The 19,747-nt window shown below is 39.0% G+C and overlaps 3 protein-coding genes across 5 annotated transcripts; all 3 read left to right on the forward strand.

Annotated features, from left to right (window-relative positions):
- The first annotated feature begins 23 nt into the window (after nt 1-23).
- On the forward strand, nt 24-8,135 carry slc25a34 (solute carrier family 25 member 34). 3 transcript variants are annotated; one of them, XM_069703263.1, is made up of 6 exons: nt 24-1,450; nt 1,976-2,714; nt 5,150-5,215; nt 6,512-6,664; nt 6,756-6,890; nt 6,991-8,135. In XM_069703263.1, exons 2-6 carry the CDS (start codon nt 2,214-2,216, stop codon nt 7,177-7,179), a joined length of 1,044 nt encoding a protein of 347 aa, XP_069559364.1. In that variant the 5' UTR covers nt 24-1,450; nt 1,976-2,213; the 3' UTR covers nt 7,180-8,135. The 3 variants fall into 3 exon arrangements, with proteins under 3 accessions (XP_069559364.1, XP_069559365.1, XP_069559366.1); XM_069703264.1 differs by having other exon boundaries at nt 2,271-2,714; XM_069703265.1 differs by having other exon boundaries at nt 2,282-2,714.
- A 390-nt stretch (nt 8,136-8,525) lies between these two features.
- LOC138623637 (transmembrane protein 82-like) lies at nt 8,526-10,637 on the forward strand. Its single transcript, XM_069703266.1, has 6 exons — nt 8,526-8,850; nt 8,979-9,051; nt 9,125-9,311; nt 9,440-9,857; nt 10,151-10,335; nt 10,455-10,637. The coding sequence occupies exons 1-6, from the start codon at nt 8,769-8,771 to the stop codon at nt 10,542-10,544; spliced, it is 1,035 nt and encodes a 344-aa protein (XP_069559367.1). The 5' UTR covers nt 8,526-8,768; the 3' UTR covers nt 10,545-10,637.
- A 2,084-nt stretch (nt 10,638-12,721) lies between these two features.
- Nucleotides 12,722-18,667, forward strand: fblim1 (filamin binding LIM protein 1). Its single transcript, XM_069703170.1, has 9 exons — nt 12,722-12,757; nt 13,071-13,304; nt 13,705-14,068; nt 15,092-15,234; nt 16,114-16,207; nt 16,320-16,489; nt 17,219-17,397; nt 17,596-17,716; nt 17,821-18,667. The coding sequence occupies exons 3-9, from the start codon at nt 13,729-13,731 to the stop codon at nt 17,929-17,931; spliced, it is 1,158 nt and encodes a 385-aa protein (XP_069559271.1). The 5' UTR covers nt 12,722-12,757; nt 13,071-13,304; nt 13,705-13,728; the 3' UTR covers nt 17,932-18,667.
- The last annotated feature ends 1,080 nt before the right edge of the window (nt 18,668-19,747 follow it).

The following is a 19,747-nucleotide window of genomic DNA, read 5'->3' on the forward strand; positions in this document are numbered from 1 at the left end:
TGACTAAATGGTTCCACTGTACCGTCTGTTAGTAGCTGTGTTGGAGCTTTCAATCATTTCACATGACGCTCATCAGCAGATGGAGTTTGTTCAGTTATCAGTGAATATGGCAACCTTGATAAGAACCATGGAACCAAAGAAAAGATACGATAACCTCAATTTTATAATCAGCCTAAAACCCTCCAATGTGACATTTAATATCTCATTAATATTGAAATACTTCTGAATTCATAGCATCGACATGTTTAACATCTAACACCACCTGAATTTGTTTTGTTTTAAGGCCCTTTTCTAAATTTGTGTTTGGGAAAGTCAAGCTGTGCATTTACAAAATATGTTCTTTTAAGTTTCTTGTTTTGATTGTTTTTACAAATTGAAACAAAATAATTTTCTCTATTAAAAGCAACTCGAGTCAAAAGATCAAGTTCAACTTGCATCATTTATATTTAGAGATCCAAACTTCAAGCTGAATTTGTCACCCTGAACTTTCTTGTATCAGATGACTGACTGAAAGTAAGCCGAAGGACAGGAGTTTGATCAATTGATATCTTAGAGGTTTGAGAAAGTTCTGAATTAGGTTCTCAGTGTAACTGCGGCATTTCGTTGCTTCTACAACATCAGTAACTTAGTGAGTAATGAACAAACTCCATCAGCTGTGAAACACGGTTCAAAGCTCCCGATTGACCTTGTTGTAATAGTGTTTTTCATGAAGAATAATCTTTCCTCAAATCTCACTTGTTGCACCTGACCAGAGGCGTTTAGAGTCTGAAGGCACTACTTGAACTGCGTAACAGAGCGGCCCCTAGTGGTCGTTTTGCATACAGCACAAACGATATTGAGGGAAGATGAGTCATCTGAATTGCAAGCAGCATGTTTTACACCAGATGGCGTTTACAGCTAACACATATTCGGGACAAATGCGTCCGTCCGAGCTTTCCGTCCGAGCTTTCATTGATTTTAACAGAACAACCTCATGATTTCCCCCCCTCTTTAGTAAATTACTTATCTTATTATATCTAAAAGGTATCTGAAACAGTCATTAATGTGAGAAACGTTTTTAAATGTAATTAGAAAGTGCAGTAGAGTGCATAGGTTTGTTTGTTTTGCCTCTGGGATTATCCATATACTCTCTGTGGCAGGATTAACCTTGTATTTGACCAGCACTTGGATGCCTGCTTCCCTTTCCCTCCTACCCCTCCCCTCCCTGACCAACAATAACCTTTTACCTAGAGGGAGCTTATAGGACCAGAGCAGGGGCAGCTGAGCGCAGAGCCACCCCATTCGTGCAGACTCCGGGATATGGTGAGGTGGCAGACGGGGCTGCAAGTGTATTGGCTGTGACCTGAGACAGAGGGAGGAGACTTTGACAATGAACTTGCTGAGTGAAGACACATGTTTACAATGATGAAGGAGAGAGGAAGAATGGAGCTGCACGGGGTCACTGAACACTGTGAGTTTCTGAATGAAGTAAACACATTCAAGACATATTTATTAACTTAAAAAATGACTCACTTAGAGGAGGGTGTTTGTGTCTTGTACTTGTGCTGTGCATGTTTGTCTAGTTGTATGTTGGTTTAAATTAATTTGACTTGACATGTTCAGGTCAGGTGATTGTATGTATGTTTGTTTGTTTGTTTGTTTCTGCTCTTAAATGTCTCATCTACTATTAAATCAAGCTGCTCTCTCTATGTCTGTTTAGCATTTTCCGTGTGTAGTGATGAATGAATGAATGAATTGCAGTGTGCTGCAGGTTGCGGGAGATAGAAATCAGGAAACATTATCTGACAGGGTTATAAAATGTCTGTAATGGGAGCTGAAACCTGAATGTTTCCATTCTCTGAGGATTCGTGTTGGTTTTTCTCTTCCGGCAAAGTTAAGCTGTCGTTCGTGTTTTCTAGGGCTGGGCCTTTGTAAACATACCTGAGCCTAACAATTGAACCATGGATACTTATTCATGAAAAAAATTCTCTTGCAGATGGTGCCTCATTTGATCAGACTGACAGTCAATGAAGTTAATAAAAGACGGTGCAGAATCCTGCAGTGTCACAGGAGAAACATGCAAAACAGATATTAAATGAGTTATCACAAAAGCTGAGAGCATTTGTTTTTCACTTCGTGGTACCATACCAAGGACAATACTCTCTCCCTGCTCCCCAACAAATTGAGACAAGGGAGGGGGGGAGAGTCATCACAAGGACGATCACTTCTCGGGGATGACCGATGCTCAGCTGCTGAAAACTTCACCTGAAGAGTCTTTGTTTGATGCCCAGCCTTCCCACAGGATGGCATCCACTGTGTCTGCAGGGCCCCGTGGGGGTTTTGGCCAATCACCCGCCCATCTGGCTGCCTGGCCTCCACTGGACTTCGCTCTGGGTGCTCTTGCCTGTTGTGCAGCCTGTGTGTTCACCAACCCTCTGGAGGTCGTGAAGACCCGTCTGCAGCTTCAGGGGGAGCTCCAAGCTCGGGGATCCTACCAGAGACACTACCGGGGAGTGCTGCAGGCCCTCTGGGTCGTGGGTCGCACAGACGGGCTCCGGGGCCTGCAGAAAGGACTCTCAGTGGGGCTGATCTACCAGGGTTTGATGAACGGAGTGAGGCTGGGTTCCTACTCCTACTGTGAAGCTCTGGGCATCACCTCGTTTCACGGGGGGAGTCTGTTGTCGGGGGCCGGGGCCGGGGCTCTGGGAGCCTTCATTGCCTCTCCTGCTTACCTGGTAAGTTTACAACAGTATATCCTGTTTATTGCATCCTCTATAGTCGTGGTTCCCAGTGATCCCAAAGGAAGACCTGTGGAGGAAACATGTCAGCAGTTCATTAATTTCTTTAATTATGTGCCACCTTTTTTTTTACTTTTGAAGGGAGTTTTTGAGGATTAGCACCCAGTTAGACTTTACACTGCTACCTTTTTTGGTTTACAAAGGTTGTTTTTTGCTTGTGGCCCCTTAATACAAAGCACATTCACACCGTGCATGCCTGTGAGTTAATTTAAAGAGTGCTTTTTTACCTTTCATTTTCGTAGATTTTAGAGATAAAACTATACGGTATTAAAACTTTGAAAAACAACAATGCTATGTGGCATGACTTTTTTTTATTTTAATTTTTTTTATTTCCTTCACTGGTAATCATCTTGTGATTCCAAATATTCAGGGTATGTACTGTAGAAGGTACGGTTTGTGCATAATGTAAAACAAAAGTCACCTTTTGTATTACTAATGAATGTTTAAAGTATGTTCTTTAAATATTGAAGAAAATGTGTGCCACTATATCATTATGTGGCTGTCTATTGTACAGTGTCTATGTGCTAGAATCTAACAGGTCAAAAACTAAACCTAACAGGAAAATGGAACCCTGTGGAGCGAGGATCATCAGATTAGGTTCCTACCTTACACACCAAATACGTTAATTAACAGTTGACACTACTGACATTAGCTAACAGGGCTGAGAGCCAATGTCGAAATACGATACCGGTAATTGTCCCCAAACATCAGATGTGCTATGCAGAAGGTTTCAACACGATACTCTTTTTATTCCAACAGAATAAATATAGTTCGACGTGATCGTGTCGAAGCACATCTTACAGAAACCAGTTAATGTTTGCTCTCATTAGATTATAAACCCTCAGGAACCAAAGACCTCCGCACCTGAAGTTAGAATCTGTTGTAAGAAAACACAAAACATCTGCTTTGTAGAAACATTAGTGACAGGTGATATTGTAATGTTAGACTTTAATGGTAATTTCACACTTTGAAGCTTGTAAAACAAGAGAAGTAGGAGATTACATTATGCGATATGTTCGGATATTTCTTCATTAAAGAAAGGCTCACTTTTTTTTTGTCTTAAAATAATATTCACAAACATCCCATTGTGTACATTGAAACAGTTGCTGTAATCAGTCCTCCTGCATATGTGTGTTTAAATAAATTGTTTTTCTTACACGATCCTGGTGTACACAACTGGGAACAAAATCTGTTTTCATGTGGGTGTAAAATACTTTTTAAAGTTTAGCTATATGAGGCTTCGTGACAAATCAAGTGGACATCCTCCAAAGTCCTGGTCTTTCTAAAACAATATTCACTCTTTGTTGCTCTGCAGAGCTTTGGGATATTTTCACAATATGGCCTGAACAACTCGGTTACAAAGGCGTCTCAAATATCTTTTGATCTATTTTTAACCACTGCAAGGATTCGTGAGGCCTAGTGCCATCACATGGTTGTATGTTTTAGAGTCAGGCCAGTCATAGATAGCAAACATCTTGTTTGAGGATATTTTTGAACAAGTCAATCCGCGTTTTGTGCATTTTGATGATTTACCCACTCAGATTTGTTTTTCTAAATGGATTCATATTTAATTTCCTCAACAACCAGCCAAGCTTTAAAGCCCTCATAATGTTTATGTTCTTAATACGCGTTTTCACATTCACACCAGTCTCATTTACATGTATTGCTGGTTTTTATGAATGCCCTCTGCATATATCCTCTTTTACTTGACTGGAATAGTGTTGTTGTTTTTTTCTGCCTCAGCTGCCAGTCAATACATTTTGAAACCATCTAACCTTTTGCACAGTCATGGAAAGACAATATTGTCTGAGGACACACTCGTCCATATTCAGGTCACTAAATATACCCAACACGCTGCTTCTACTCAACGTACTGCTGCCAAAAATATATACAGTATCTTGTTGTGGCTTCTTGCTGGGCTGTTTGAGTGAATGGAGGAAGGACGAGTGAAGGGTATTTTGACACTGTATACGAGATCAGGGAGGAAACAAAGAGACTTCTTCTTGTCCTTCTGTTTGTTTAAATCTTTTACTTGACAGACAATGCAGTATGATTCAACATACAGAAACTATTAAATGTCTTCTTGGTTTTGAGAATGCTTTAACTTTGACATCAGTTTGATCGTTAAGGTTTATTGCAGATGAGTCACTGAGGACTTTGTTCGACCAGTTCTGACACAGTGCATGTTATGCAACTCATACCTGGTGGACATTATCACAGGTACTGTGATTGGGTGGAGTTTAGGTACATAACTCATCGGGCTCAGGCATTACAATGACACATTTGTTTTTGTCTGCTTTGGATTAATTTGTGGCGGAGAATTAAATACAGTCTGAATACACATTTACCTGTGTGCTGTGTTTTCTTCATAGGTGAAGACCCATCTGCAGGCTCAGAGTGTGGAAGCCATAGCAGTAGGTCACCAGCATAACCACCTGGTAAGACAGACATGTTTAAAAAACAAAAAACAAAAAAACAACAACACATGAATACTTTCATAGTATGTTTTCACAGGCTTTACTTAAAAATAAGAAACAAAAAAACACAGTAAACACTGCATTACAAAAAAAAAGCGTCATTCATCCTTCTATTCTGCTACATCAACCTGTCAATGTTATATTTTTTATATATTACTGAGTTATCACTACTGATTCATCAAATTATAAACAGCATTTTAATGTATAGCTGCTCAAGGTGATGCAAACTGTGACATTGTTTGATAGTTCGATTGTATCATTAATGACACCTCATATGTTATGAAGTGTACATCTGGAGGGTCAAATTTGAAAGCCCTTATACTCTAATAGCCCCACTTAAGTGTTATTTCAGATTTGCTTATCATTAGAACACATTCTTAGAAATATATAATCATCTTTGAGGTTTAAAAAATTGCTTTTAAAAATAATGTCACACAAAGATGATTGCATAATTACTGGAAAGAGTGAATCAACATTGAAGATAATTTGTATTATATTTACGCATTTTCAGTTATGCTGCATCTAATGAGACGTCTTATCAGGACATGTATAAAATGCACTTGATTGACAGCTATCTTGTGTATTTCTCTTCTATTTGTTTCTATAGCTGTTAGAACTGCTCATCTAATTCTGTTATCATTTGTCGTATTCTCTTGTAGTATAGTTTGGTGGCATCTTTTTATTCGTGAGTGAGTGAGTGAGTGAGTGAGTGAGTGAGTGAGTGAGTGAGTGAGTGAGTGTCTTTAGTCTTTTAGTATTTAACTAAATCTGCCAAACATTTAAAATGTGTAGTATTTCCCTATCAAATGTCATTAAGTCTAAGTATGAAGATTTGTAACACGGCAATACTTATTTACTTAGTACTTTACGTAAGTACGGAACTCAAGTAAATGTACTGATAGATACTATTTTTGGTGCTTAAGCTTTGTAACAATCCCACAGGTGTGCCATAAAAGGAAGTCAGTCTAACTACTATTTAGTCATCCAAGAAGGCTGTCACATTTACACAATATGATATTTGTAGAGGAGGATAAACATGAAGACAGAAATACAGAACTGATTATGAGACCCACTATCACAGTGGCATTAATTCAACAACATTATACGTCTGTTATCACCAGATTATTCTTTTCCAAAATGAAAAAAGGATTTTAATACTATCACCACATAATACAAAAACATACACAGTAATATTGGGTTGTATGATCTGCTGCCTCCATCCACTAATCCATTTGTTTTCCTTTTATTTTGTTTCAGGGAGTGTCTGATGCCTTCGTTACCATCTATAGAAGAGATGGTCTAATTGGTCTCTGGAGGGGTGTGAACGGGGCCGTGCCTCGAGTCATGGTGGGATCAGCTACTCAACTGGCAACCTTCACCTCGGCCAAGGACTGGGTGTCACATTCCCAGGTAGATGTGATAAACACCAGGCATTTTGCCAGTACGTGTAGCCCAGCAGTTGCCATCAGTTAATCTTCAGTTTATTTATTTCTCCTTTCAGTGGTTTAGTCCAAACAGCTGGCTCACAGTGTTGATAGCTGCCGCGATCAGTGGAGTAGCCGTGGCCATCAGCATGACACCGTTTGACGTCATCAGTACACGGCTCTACAACCAGCCAGTGGATGAGTTTCGTAGGGTGAGTTTGAAGAATCTCATTTCATCACACTGGTCCTTGTACTCAATAAAAAGTTTTCTAAATGCATCCTAAGATTAACACTTACTTGTTTGCTTTGTAGGGGCAGCTGTACCATGGATTTTCAGATTGTATGCTAAAAGTGTGCCAAGCTGAAGGCCTGCTGGGGTTGTATAAAGGCATGGGTCCTGTCTTCCTGCGTTTGGCCCCACACACAGTGCTCAGCTTGCTGTTCTGGGATCTGATGAGGCATCAGGCAGCAAAGAACAACCAGAACCAGGAAAGGAGCTAAAACGCCCAAACCTGCACACCGTATGCCCGGCTGGGCTCGGCTACAGCTATCTAGTAATCCATCACTATATGAAGCACTGATTTTTAATGCAAAAACTGTGACCTTATTCTCTTCCTTGCAGTGAGTTAGATGAAAAAAACCTTCTCATTTGTACCACTTTCATACATCGCTTTTAACTTGTAGCCAGCAGGCATTGGCTTATAGCTCAGCAGAAAAAGTGGAAACAGGGAAACAGCTGGCCTCGCAGTGTCCAAATCCACCTATTAACGCTTATGAAGCTCCCTACTAAACATGTTATACCTGTTTATTTAACCTGTACTAAAAGCTGAAGTGCTTTTACTAATGTTATTGTATCATTTTACAGACAGTTATGTGCTGGACTATTTCTTGGTCACGACTAGTAACTTCCAGGAGTCTAGACTGTCTCTGCTCAGACCCAAGAAATAGTCCAGCTCATGACTGCCTGTAAAACAGTGAATTGTTGTGTCTGCATTTCTGTACGGACACAATTTTTTTGATATAACAGATGACTTAGCAAACTTTACAAGTGCTGCTGGTTGGGTTTTTCAAGTATTTGTGCTAAGCTAGGCTAATGCCTGCTTGTTGTGGCTTCAAACTACCGACACGAGTGCTGTATCAAACATCTCATTTAACTTGCCGCCGAGAAAGAAAATGAGTAAAAAGTCAAACTTTTGCTTAAGTGAGACTCATTCTGCAAAAGAAGATGGATGAACACTGAAGTATTTCATCAAGATGGACAGTTGTTGCACAGACTTTTAAGAGTTTCTATCAAATGTCTCAAATGTATGAAGTTGCTGATGAAGTTTTATATTTTAATACCTCAATAGGTGAATTTACAAACAATGTCTTGGGCTTCCAATTGAGAGGCTTGTCAGCAAACTGCTGACAACTTGAGGAACAAGTCTGTATTATTAAAATATAAACTCTGTCTTCCATCCACCATGGCTGCTGCATTTGTCAAAGTTTAATGCATAATTATAGTTGCCCTGTTTGTTATATGTAAAGAAAAAAATATATTTTACTGATGTGTGAACTACCAGTCCCTAAAGCCAGGAATTCCATTTGATTTGAGGTTTTGATTTACAGAAATGTAAACGAAGGATACTTTAAGACTTTGAACAGTAGTAAATAATAGCAATAAAAATATTTTTTGTAAGAAATTACTTACATTTGTATTTTGTATCCTCTGGAACACAAGTGCTGCATATTTGGAGTACAGTTGGATAATTTTACAGCCATTGTAATCATTGTGTGATTTAATTTTGTTCAAAACAAAAGTCTCCGATTGATCTAAAACCCTTATCATCTTTTTGAGGGGACTTTCAGCCTCTGTCATCAGGGAATGATAAGACTGACAACCAAATCACTTTTGACCTTTGGACCTGTGGAGCTTACTCAGACCTGATCAGCAGCAAGAATTACAGGCAACGTAAAATCTTTACCAAAGGTTTGGTCAGAGGAATTCAACCTAACTTGTAGTCTCTGAACAGATTGAAGGAGCATGAGTGAGAGGTCATAACCCCTATTTTTAAGTGTCTTTGTTGAGACATTACAAGGAAGACATAAAGATGTTTCTCTTCTTCCCCTGGATCCTGGAAACTTCTGAAGTGACGAAGTTTCATTCAAACTCAATTGATTGCTTTCTTCAAGGTCAGTTGACACGTTTTCTTTCTCATTATAGTAACATCTTTATTTTGTTTTTTATCTTCAAATTCTCAGCGCTTCTGCAGTGTTGAGTCTTTACAAACTTATTTTCAGTTGTGATGTTTGTGTTTTAGGTCTAATAGCTGCATGTGGGATATCAGTGCTGTGCAGTCTGTTGAGAGTTTATAACTTCATTCAAACATGCAGGTGAGTTTATCCTTAAATAAGGGAAACAAGAAGGCGTACTAAATTTAAATAATCTAGTTTTCTCTGCACACAGTGATTATGAAAATGGCAGTAAACAGAGGTCATCATCACCAGGAGGTCCCGTGAGAGGGAACTGGAGAGCAACTCTCAAGTTCTGGTCCCTGACTGTCCTCCTGTCTCTGGTAGGCTCCCGGGTTTCCTCTCTAATAGTGCTGGAGTTTTCTCTCCGAGCTGTTTCTGCCTGGGTGTCTGCAGGACTGGTGAGTTCCTCAAATTGGGCACATTGTTTTATATCTGTTTCACAGTGTGCATTCATTGTCTTCATTTATACATCTTCTTGATACTGAACTGACATATTTTCAACATGTGTCTGTATATCTGAATTCAGGATGGCAGTGGCAGAGGTCTGGACTTGCTTCTAATCCAGAGTCAGTGTTCCCTGGGCTGCAGCCTCACCAGTACTCTGGCCTTCCTCCATCAGGGGGCTCCACACAGCTGCTTCAGTTTGCTATTGGCAGCTGCTCTCAGCTGGGCACTGGCAAGCTTTAGTCACAGTCTGCAGAGCCATGTGGCCACACTCTACCCACTGCATAGCAAAGAGCATTACTGTGGGAAGTGCATCACCCTCCTGACCTCTGGACACACCATGCTGGGTTCACTGCAAAGAGCAATTGTCTTGGTTTTTGCTCTTGCAGGTGTGGCTTCCACCACAACTGTTTACAACCACTTCCTGTCCCAGAAGGATGCTCTGAAGCTCTGGATTCCACTGTCAATCTGCTACACTTTGTTGGTGTTCAATATTCAAGGTGATGGTCAAGGCAGCTGTATTGGGAGAGAAGCCATACACAGTGATAAACAAAATAAAAGAGACAAGTCAGGTCACTGCAGACAACATAATGAAAGACACTGCCACAGCAGCGGTAACGCTAACACACAAACTAAGACACACTCCAATGATCTAATGAAATTAAAAAACATTTATGTTGACAAATAATATGCCTTTAAACAATGAAGTCGGATGGTAACAATTGTGAAATACAAAATGGTGTCAAAAACATAACCCGTTTCTCAAAATATATATTTTTTTCATTTCACACAGAGGATAAGCATCGGCAATCTGGTACACAGGCCCTCATGCACACTGTAGTGGTGCGACTGGGAGGCTTGCTGGTGCTCATGCTCACAGTAGGATATTGGTCTGATGTTCTCCACGTCCTCATTACTTTTCTGGGAGAAGCAGTGTGTCTGATGACTTCTCAGGATCTGCTGAAGGCTGTGCTAAAGGTGAATCTCTTTCACTCAAAAACCATTTCAACCAGTATAGTATGACCTTTTTCTTCTGATATTTGTTATTAATGTTGAGAAATGTGAACTTCATTCATTGTTGACTGTTTCATTTTCAGGAAGAAGAAGAAACCAGCTTGAGCAACTATGAAAAGAGCTCCAGTCACAAAACAATTACAAGAAAAACATCATGGGATGACAGTTCATGATGCACCCACCTGTATAACGCAAATAACAATGACTACCTCAGGTCAAGATGGGCTAATATTCAACGTTAAAAATAATAAAGATATGGATCTTTTGGCTACATTTGTGCCATAAACTGTGTCTTTCCTGTTAGTGAGTCTCTTTTTAAAAGAGAACGAAAGAGTGAGGATGTTTCAATGCTTTATAATGCAAGCCAAATACATGAATTGTCAAGCTGCATAATAACTATTCTCTATTCAGTGGGATGTTCCCCAATGACAGCAGAAATTTTGCACAACTATTTAAAAATAATAATAATAATAATAATAATCACTGAGTATCCTAAAGTTCGGCTGTTATGGTCCAAGAAAATTTCAGTTAAGTTTACACTAAAACTGTTTGGTCTCATAAGACATTCTTTGATAAAACTTCTTTTATTTATCTTTACATTTTTGTATGAATTACAGATGAACTGGACAGAGGGGTGAACACATTTAATATGGTTCTCTTGGAGACATCCCACTATCTCACTAATGGTGATCACATGTCACTAATTACAGGGGCGCTCCCACATATTCACTCATCAAGATCTGTTCACTCATCAAGAGGTGTGTCCGTGTGACCGAATGGAAATTTAAGTTGTTTTATTTTCAGTAAACGTTTTTCTTTGAAAATGGATTACATCTCCTATCATTCGCGTCAGACTAACGTTCCTGCACATTCACCTCATTTGTGACTTATTTTGGATTTATTGGACGGAATGCCACTACAACAACCAACTGTAACACTGATGATGTAATAGTGATGTCACCACATCTCAGCTTCAGCTTTAACAGAAATCCTGCATCACAAACTGAAGGTATTGGGTTTTGTGTAGCCAGTGATGGAGGACTTTATGTAGTTGGATAAAACAAATATAGGATCCAGAGTTTTGGGGGTTTTACCATTCAAAGGGACTAAAAACCAGATTATCTTGGCCTCTGCTGCTTAGGTTTTCACATCTTTCTTTTAAATCTGTCACTTACATCTTGCCCAGCTTTACTGTTGGGGTGTTACTGAAGTAGTCATTAAAAAAAGGTTCCTTTTTTCCTTTTAATTAAAGTACTTTTCAGCAAATGTAATCTTACTCCCACTTAAGTAATACTTGAGGAAAGTAACAGTAAAAGTAGAAACTTTTCCACCCCTGCAGTTACAAACTCCGCTCCCTCATAAAGTGTATTTGTGAACAATGCATTTGTTTTTCCTATCTGCTGTGTTTCTTCCTGTTTCTCTGGCTTCCTTCTATTCTTTTCATTCTCTTGCCATAGCCGTCCTGCACATCCACCAAAAAAACGGAGCATTCAAGTAAAAACGTATATATCCTGACTTTTGAGAGTATAAGTTGAAAAGTCATGCTGTTATAAGCAGTGAGGAGGTTCAGATTGTCTAATGAGGATTTTGGCTGTTGGAGGGCGGAGCATGGAGGTCTGGGGATTGTGTCATCAGTAGGCATGCTCCCTCCTGCAGCCGTGACATCACTGCAGCATTCCTTTCCCCAGAGCTGGAACAACACAGACCCCCATCACTCTCCTCATCTCTTGTTAACCCTCTCTCTACACATTCCCGCCTCACTCTTCCTTCACAGTGAGCTACATCGATCAGGAGAGTTTAATTCAACATTTAGTTTCTCACTTCATCCTCCTCTTTGACTTGTAGAAAAGCAGTGGACCTCACAAGCTTTGGCTCCAGAAACCAACCATAATATTTGCTGATCGGCAGATCTGATATGACTGAGGCTCAGTCTGATGGAGGGCTGCAAACACAACAAAGCAACTATTTCATAGCTCTCGCAGGCATCACTCACTCAGTGTTCCCCCCTCTCCTAATATACCAACATCTCCTCTTGCACAATGCCCCGATTCATTGCACGGTAATGCTGCTGCTCCTGTCCAGCTGAAACACAAAAGCTTCATCGGGAGAGTCTGATGAAGTCCACCCCATATAACCAAACAATGTGCTCTGCTCTGGCCATCGGTGAGGCCCAAATGGAAGCGGAGCAATGAGACACTGATAGTGAGTCAAGGCTAAAGTGATATAATGTTGTGGGGGAAGGGAAGAAGGAAAGAGGGAGAAGAAAAAAGGAGGCAGACTCGATGAGGGAGGTAGGGGAAAATAAAGCTGACAGAACAATAAGGCAGAGCTGCACAGGAGAGAGAAAGAGGACAGTTTGAGATAGAGAGTCGGTGGAAAAAGGCAGGTATGGTCACATCCTGTTGGCTTGCAAGAAAAGATAAAGAAATGTGAGGTGGCTGTGTGTCTCTGTCTAATTCTGGGTGAAAACTTTATGAGAAACTTTATGACAATGAATATTGCATTTACAAAAAGTCTAACTGTTTGTTTTTGGTATGACTGCACAACTCCTGCATAACTTAGTGAGGGTGTGTGTCTACGTGCACGCATGCTAGTGTCTGTGTGTGAGCCTGCCAAGTTTTCATAGTGGATGAATGTGTCATGTTTTTTACTGCACTTTGCCAGAGATTAACTGTTCACCTTTTACGGTTGGGAGGGAGGTGGTATTGTCATTCAGCCAGAGAAGGAGGAGGGGTCGACGGACCAGAGAGCTGGGGAGGGAGGTACAGAAGGAAAAGGAGTGGCCTTCTGCTGATAGTCGCCCTCTCCACCAGAGTAGTCTTCTCACAGAGGCAGTTTATAGGAGGGAAAATAAAGCAGAAGTTTGGAGATACACTAAAGGGAAGGAGAAAGAAGAAAAGAGAGAGCTGTCTTCACACCACATCTTCCTCAAGGTATGTAATAGCAGCTTACAACCAGTGTGAGTGGGTTTAAAGGAAACAGAGGATTCAGATTTGTGCTTTCTGCCTCTAAAACCATTCATTATGGGTAATGAGAGCTGTAAGTGTGTGAATATACTTCTTCAAAGTGAGAGTGAGCACTCCCACAAAGTCTACTGAGGGCGTCTACAGTTAGATGAAGTATTATTGAAAAGATAAGGATGAAATGCCCTGTTCTTTGCTTTATTCTTATACAATATATTCTAGATTTGCTTAATAAGATCAAGTGAGGTGCTGGATCTATGATGTGTTTCCATGTTTCAGTTTTAAAACCTTCTTTTAAACAGGACTTAAAACAATAAATGTTGCAATGTTGACTCTGTAGTCACAGCTATTGTTCTGTGCCCCCTTTCAGGCTATATGAGGGTTTTCTACAGTCATGGCATCAGCAGCTTCACCAAAAAGGATGGTGTCTTCTGTCTTCATCACTCTGGCGTCTCCTTACCGAGCCACAGTGACACAGCAGCCACCCGCACTCCAAGCTCACAGTGCTCCGGCTAGAGACAAGCAGCACACCGCTGTAAGAGTCAGCTCAGGTGACAGTAGGCGTAAGAGAGAGGACCCATCACCATCTGAGCCTTACAGCAGTGTAAACAGCAGAGGCCGGACTCATGCAGGGGCCTCGGCTCAAGCATCAGACCCTCGGAGCCCCAAACTCGCCCAACCTGGACCTGGAAAAGCACAACCGCAAGAAGAAAAAGACCAGATAAGAGCTCCAGGTATTCATCATGAAACCTTTTTTCACGGTGCAGTGGATACAACTTAGATTACCTGAAATATATATTCACCAACTGGCCCTGCATGTTACCAAGGGCCCAGCTGATCTTTATCATACGCTCTGGACCTATCCACCCTTAACTTTGTATTAGACATATTAGACTTTTAAAAGACTTATTGAGGTGGTGAGATTCCCAATCCATGTTATCAATTATGACTCTTTTAAGATCCTCCCCAGCTATAAATATTATGTGATTGCTTTTAACACCTTAATTTTGAGATATCTGATATTATATTAAGGTAACTTCCAAAGATTGTACAAATCAAATTTATCTATAATCCACATATGTAAAAACATGTGTGGACATGCGTGAAGTCGGATGAATCAGTTGATGTCACTTGAGTCAATGTTGGTTAGGCTGAAGACTATGAGTCTGAAAATGACAAACATCTGGGAGTGTGGAGTCAGACAGAAGTGAGCTTACTCATCTCTGCTTGAGGCCGGCAGCGTCAGGCTACATCAGCTGCTACGAGCACCACACACCGGAAACAAAATGCCTGATTCTGCTGTATCTGTTTTGATCATTTTCAACCTGTGAGGTCCGCACTGTTAGGGCACTCACAGGTTGAAAACAATTCATCATTATCAGCTTCACAGTTGACTTCTATTTTTAGGAACATACAGAAAAGATGTAACTTTTCAGTATGTTCAAACACATACTTCATAAACTTCAAATTAAACCCTTATACTAAATTTTCATAGATGTCCTTTTTTTTGTCTCTTTTTTAATCCATTTTTCTAATTTATAAATTCAATTATATTTTCTTTGCAGATGTGCGCATAAATGTATGTATATCCATATATATTATATATATTGTATAGGGCCTATGATTAATCTCATCCTGAATTTCAGTAAAAGTTATTGCTTACTGGAAATTTAAATGAAACACATTGGGGTTAAAATGAATAATTTGTGTATTTTACAACAAACTGATTTGAAATACATCTTTTTCTTGCCAAACAGAGCTCCGAGCTCCTTCTCCTCCTCCCCCTAATGCACTGGGAGCATTGCTCTCTGAAGAATCAGCACTTCCACCACCTTCTCCTGCCCAGACGCCTGTCTCCCACCCTCTGACCCTAGGCCAGCAGCCAGTTTACAACCGAGAGGTATGCTTGCAATGTCACTATAACTTTTTACATTTACATCACCCGTATCTTCATGTTCACCCTGTCATTTACTGTTTAAAACAGTTCATGGCAAATTTCCTAAATAAATTGGAAGGATTGAAGGATTAGCTCTCCATAACTTTAACAGATACTGTGTTATGTTCAGCAGTGGCTGTAAAAAAAAAATCATCAGGAAAATACATTATTAAGGGGAAAACACATTATTAAGGGGAAAACAGCTGTCTTATAGATATTGCTAACTGATACACTTTATTGCGTACACATTTTGCTTCACACACAGAGTCTTTTCCAAACTGCTGCTACATTTAAAAGAAACCTTTTGTTCCCATGTCAGCCCCATGTCTGCGTAGTAACAATAAAATATCGGGAAAGGCAGCTGTTTTCTTGGGCCATTGTCTTACTCTTTTGCTCTACTTTTTACATTATTACTGAGTAATACTTTTATTTTGCAGGATTTGTTTCTGTAAACTTGGTTGTATGTAATTAATGTTGAAAAGTATTCTATTCCCGTGAGCATTTGACCAATTTATGGCTTCAAGAGATAATAAAAGTTCTCCCATATATTTCACCCAACAACACAGTGAATATAGAGACTGATATTTTTTAGCTTTGGATAAGTCTTAAAGTGTAAAAAACTCAATTACAAACTTTGACTCACACATGATTTCAGCAAATCTTTGAGCAAAGGTTTAAAGGTTCAAGGATCATCTTGTGTTGGAAAAGTTTTTCTTAATTAAAAGTAGTACAGCTGTAGTGCTATGTGGAAAGATTAAAGCAGGGTGTCAAAAAAAAAAAGCTGTTTAAAGTGTTAAATGTTTAAAGTGTAGTTTTACATCAATAATGTGCTTTACATTTAAGGTGGAAACAAGCACACCATCTAGTGGGTTAAACCAAGATGAACAGTCCCACAGGATCCACAAAAACAGCCAAGACACAAGCAGGGAGAGCAAAGGTAACATAATCTCTTTTTACACATTTCCCACTCAGCCTTTAAACTGTTCCGCCATGACAACACACATTTTATCACAACCTGCTTTGACATTTGATGTTTGTGTGCAATGCAGACGTGTGTGGCTTCTGTCGGAAGCCCGTGGCTCTTTCTGAACCTGCGATAGAGGCCTTAAATAGGACTTACCATGACGGTTGCTTCCAGTGTAGATCTTGTCACATTCCCCTCGCCGGTAAACAGTACTACAACAAGGCCGGGATCCCACTCTGTGAGGACTGTTACCAGGTAGATCCAAGTCAATACAACCTCCACTACAGGGTGTCATCCAAACTGCAAGTACACATGGAAACCATCACATTTACCTCTAACATTATATACTTTACCACTGCTGCAGTGTTTCACATTTTTTAATTGGATTTTCATATTCGTGAGGCTGTCTGTTAATTTTACTATGACATGTAAAAAACGTTCAAAGACTTGAATCTTACGGACTTATATTTGTGTCATAACAATGGGCCCACGATGAGGAAAAAGCACAGATTCAGAGAATCTGAGACAAGACATGACTAAAACTGAGCAGGCCAATCTGGATAATAGAAAATTATGCAAGCTAATTTATTAAGCACAATAATATTTTTTTGGTTGCTAAATTACAGTATTATTTGTAGATCATATTTTTCTTACCAATTTTAATAAAAAAAAATTCTCAGAATGTCGTATCACGTGCTCAGGATAGAAACACAAACATAAAGTTGTAAGAAAACTTGAAATTGACCCATCACAGTCAACATGATGTCTCTTTTTGACAGTTTAGGATATTGTTGCATGGTTATGCTGTTGCAACTAAACACAATTTAGGTCTGACTATGTAAAATTAAAGACAGGCTGCTGGAAACTGGTATAACAGTCACTCCGGTTATAAACCAGCAGTATTAAATATGAGTTATATGAGTAGTTTGAAAAGTCGTTTGATTTGGGGTTTGACCTAACTCTTTATCTCTGTCTGTGTCTTAGGCCAGTTTAGACCTGTGTTGGACATGTGGCGAGGTTATTACAGATCACATGGTCCGTGCACTGGAGCGAGCATACCATCTTTCTTGTTTCACCTGTACAACGTGTAAACAGCAAATTGGAGAGCAAGCTTTTGCTCAGGGAGAAGTTGGAGAAGTTTACTGCCTTCAGGACTATTACAGGTATGACAGTCACAAAAGATGGCAAGCAATGCAAGAAAATCACATTTTCTTATGTTTTAAAGGATTTTACATATCATTCCATGTATCAGTTCTTGTCTTGGCTTCATTTAAAGCACTTTGAACCCCTTCTGTTTAAAAAAAACAACAACTAAACAAATCAAATGTGGTATTTTCTCTGCTAAAATTGTATCCATAAAGGAAATATGCTCCAAAGTGTCGCGCCTGTAACCGGCTAATCATTCCAAAAGAAGATGGTACTGACAGCTATACTGTTGAATGTCTGGGACGGTCCTTCCATGAGAACTGCTACAGATGTGAGGTATATGTGAACACAGTTCATCGTATGTACACACTGACAAGTACGCCAACACACAGACACATATTATTAATCATCAGTCTAAAAGTCTGTCGCTTTGCCTGCAGGTCTGTGTCATCCAGCTCTCTCCTGAACCAAACGACCACGGCTGCTATCCTCTAGATGGGAAAATGCTTTGCAAATCTTGCCACCTGAACCTGGTTTCTGGCCAGCACTAACACCAGCCTTATGGCTCCGGATGAACTGCAACCAAGGGAAAGCTGCCATGAGTCCACTTTCAAAGAGATGGAAGAGATGTGCATTTAAGACTATAGCAGACGAATGTCACAAACGCCTTCTTCAGTAGAGCAATAATTAAACATGGATGTTTTTTTTTTACAATATATGATACTTTCTGAAGAACCATTAATTCTTCTTTTATACTTGATAATTTTGCACTTATTACATTCTACAAGATGCACCCATTATATTCATGCAACTGACTTTACAAAAACATCAATTTTTAGACTCTCTCGTACGCTGTTTTTCAATCACATTAACCCTATAAATAAAACATGTATTTTAGATTAAAAGAAATTATAGAAAAGTAAACTAATTTTGTCTCAAGGCAGACTTCAAAATACATAACATTTACTACAGAAAGTTGCTCATATACCATCATTAAGTAGCCTATCAAGATAAAAATACTTTACAATGTTGTTCATAGCTACATAACTAAGACAAACACCTGATCTGGTAAAACGGAAACAGTACAAGCTTCTGGCAAAACAGTTTAACTGCAGAGCCAACATTGTTTTCTGCCTTAATAATACTAAACGCTTCACACTGATTGGACACAATATTAAAGTCTTATTCAGATGCAGCTGAATTATTTTATTTATAGTCTCTTAAATTTATTTGTTGTGGAAGTATATTTCTGTGAATTAAAAAAAACCTAAACATGTATTAAATCATTTTCTGGAAAAAGAAATATAATTTTGTCATTTTTGTTTTTAATAATCAAACTTCAGTATTCTTCTTTTTAACTAAGTAAATAATGAAATAATGGTTTGGTAGTCTGTTATCTTTTTGTCTGGTCTTTAAGATGACACAATCCCCAGTAACTAACAAATGCGATTTTTATGAGCAAAAGCTGTGGTGAAAGTTTCTTGACAGATATTTTTGCATTATTTTGGTGACTTTTTACTCTTGTCTACTCTCATTATTGTTACACACTTGTTACTTTGTGGCCACAGTGTTCATTCAGCAAAACTGCATCGTTTTAAATGAATAGTTTGCATGCAAACAGTCATGACAATTCCTTTGCTCAGATTGCACAAAAAAAATTGAATTGAATACAAATATCTGATTATATATACGGTGCGGTGTGTTCCAAACTGTGACAATTTTCCTCAAATTAGATTTATAGGAATCAGTATTGCAAATATATTGAATGATAACCTCCACAACATACATAAGTAACCTATATTGTCATGCCTTTTGAGTGTATCTTGACATTTGAAGCTTTGATAAATATATACAAAGAGCAGTAAGAAACAACTCTGAGCCAAACAACCCCGCAGGCAGGCAGACAACAATGATGTTTAAAATGTTAAACATATCATATTTGTGTTTATTCACTAATGCTTGAAAAAAAATCTTGACGTTTAGTTTTGAAATAATTTAGACCTATTTCACTAAAATACAAAAATAGCTAGATTTCATCGTTGTTAATGTGATTTTCTGCTTTAAAAATCAATATAAAAAAGAACCTGTTAAGGACAAAATACATACACTTTTTATGATTTTCTGACATTCATAGACTTATGAAATAATTTAGGCCTTTAATTGAAGAAAAAAAAAAAAAAAAAACGATTGAGTCTCTGCCCTGTTTTCACTTGTGTGCATAAAAAAAAAATCTATTTGGAAAAACACTGACGGGATTGAAACATAGTCTGTGTTGAAATAGTTATTTTATAACAGCCTAAGTTTTCAGTTATCCAAGATGCCCATTTAAATAGCCTATGTTGACCTTTACAGAAATACTTTACATTG

Source organism: Brachyistius frenatus, unplaced genomic scaffold, assembly GCF_029030835.1.
Source record: "Brachyistius frenatus isolate BFR_SWC_R1_liver_20210118 unplaced genomic scaffold, ASM2903083v1 Contig_45, whole genome shotgun sequence".
Taxonomy (NCBI): domain Eukaryota; kingdom Metazoa; phylum Chordata; class Actinopteri; family Embiotocidae; genus Brachyistius; species Brachyistius frenatus.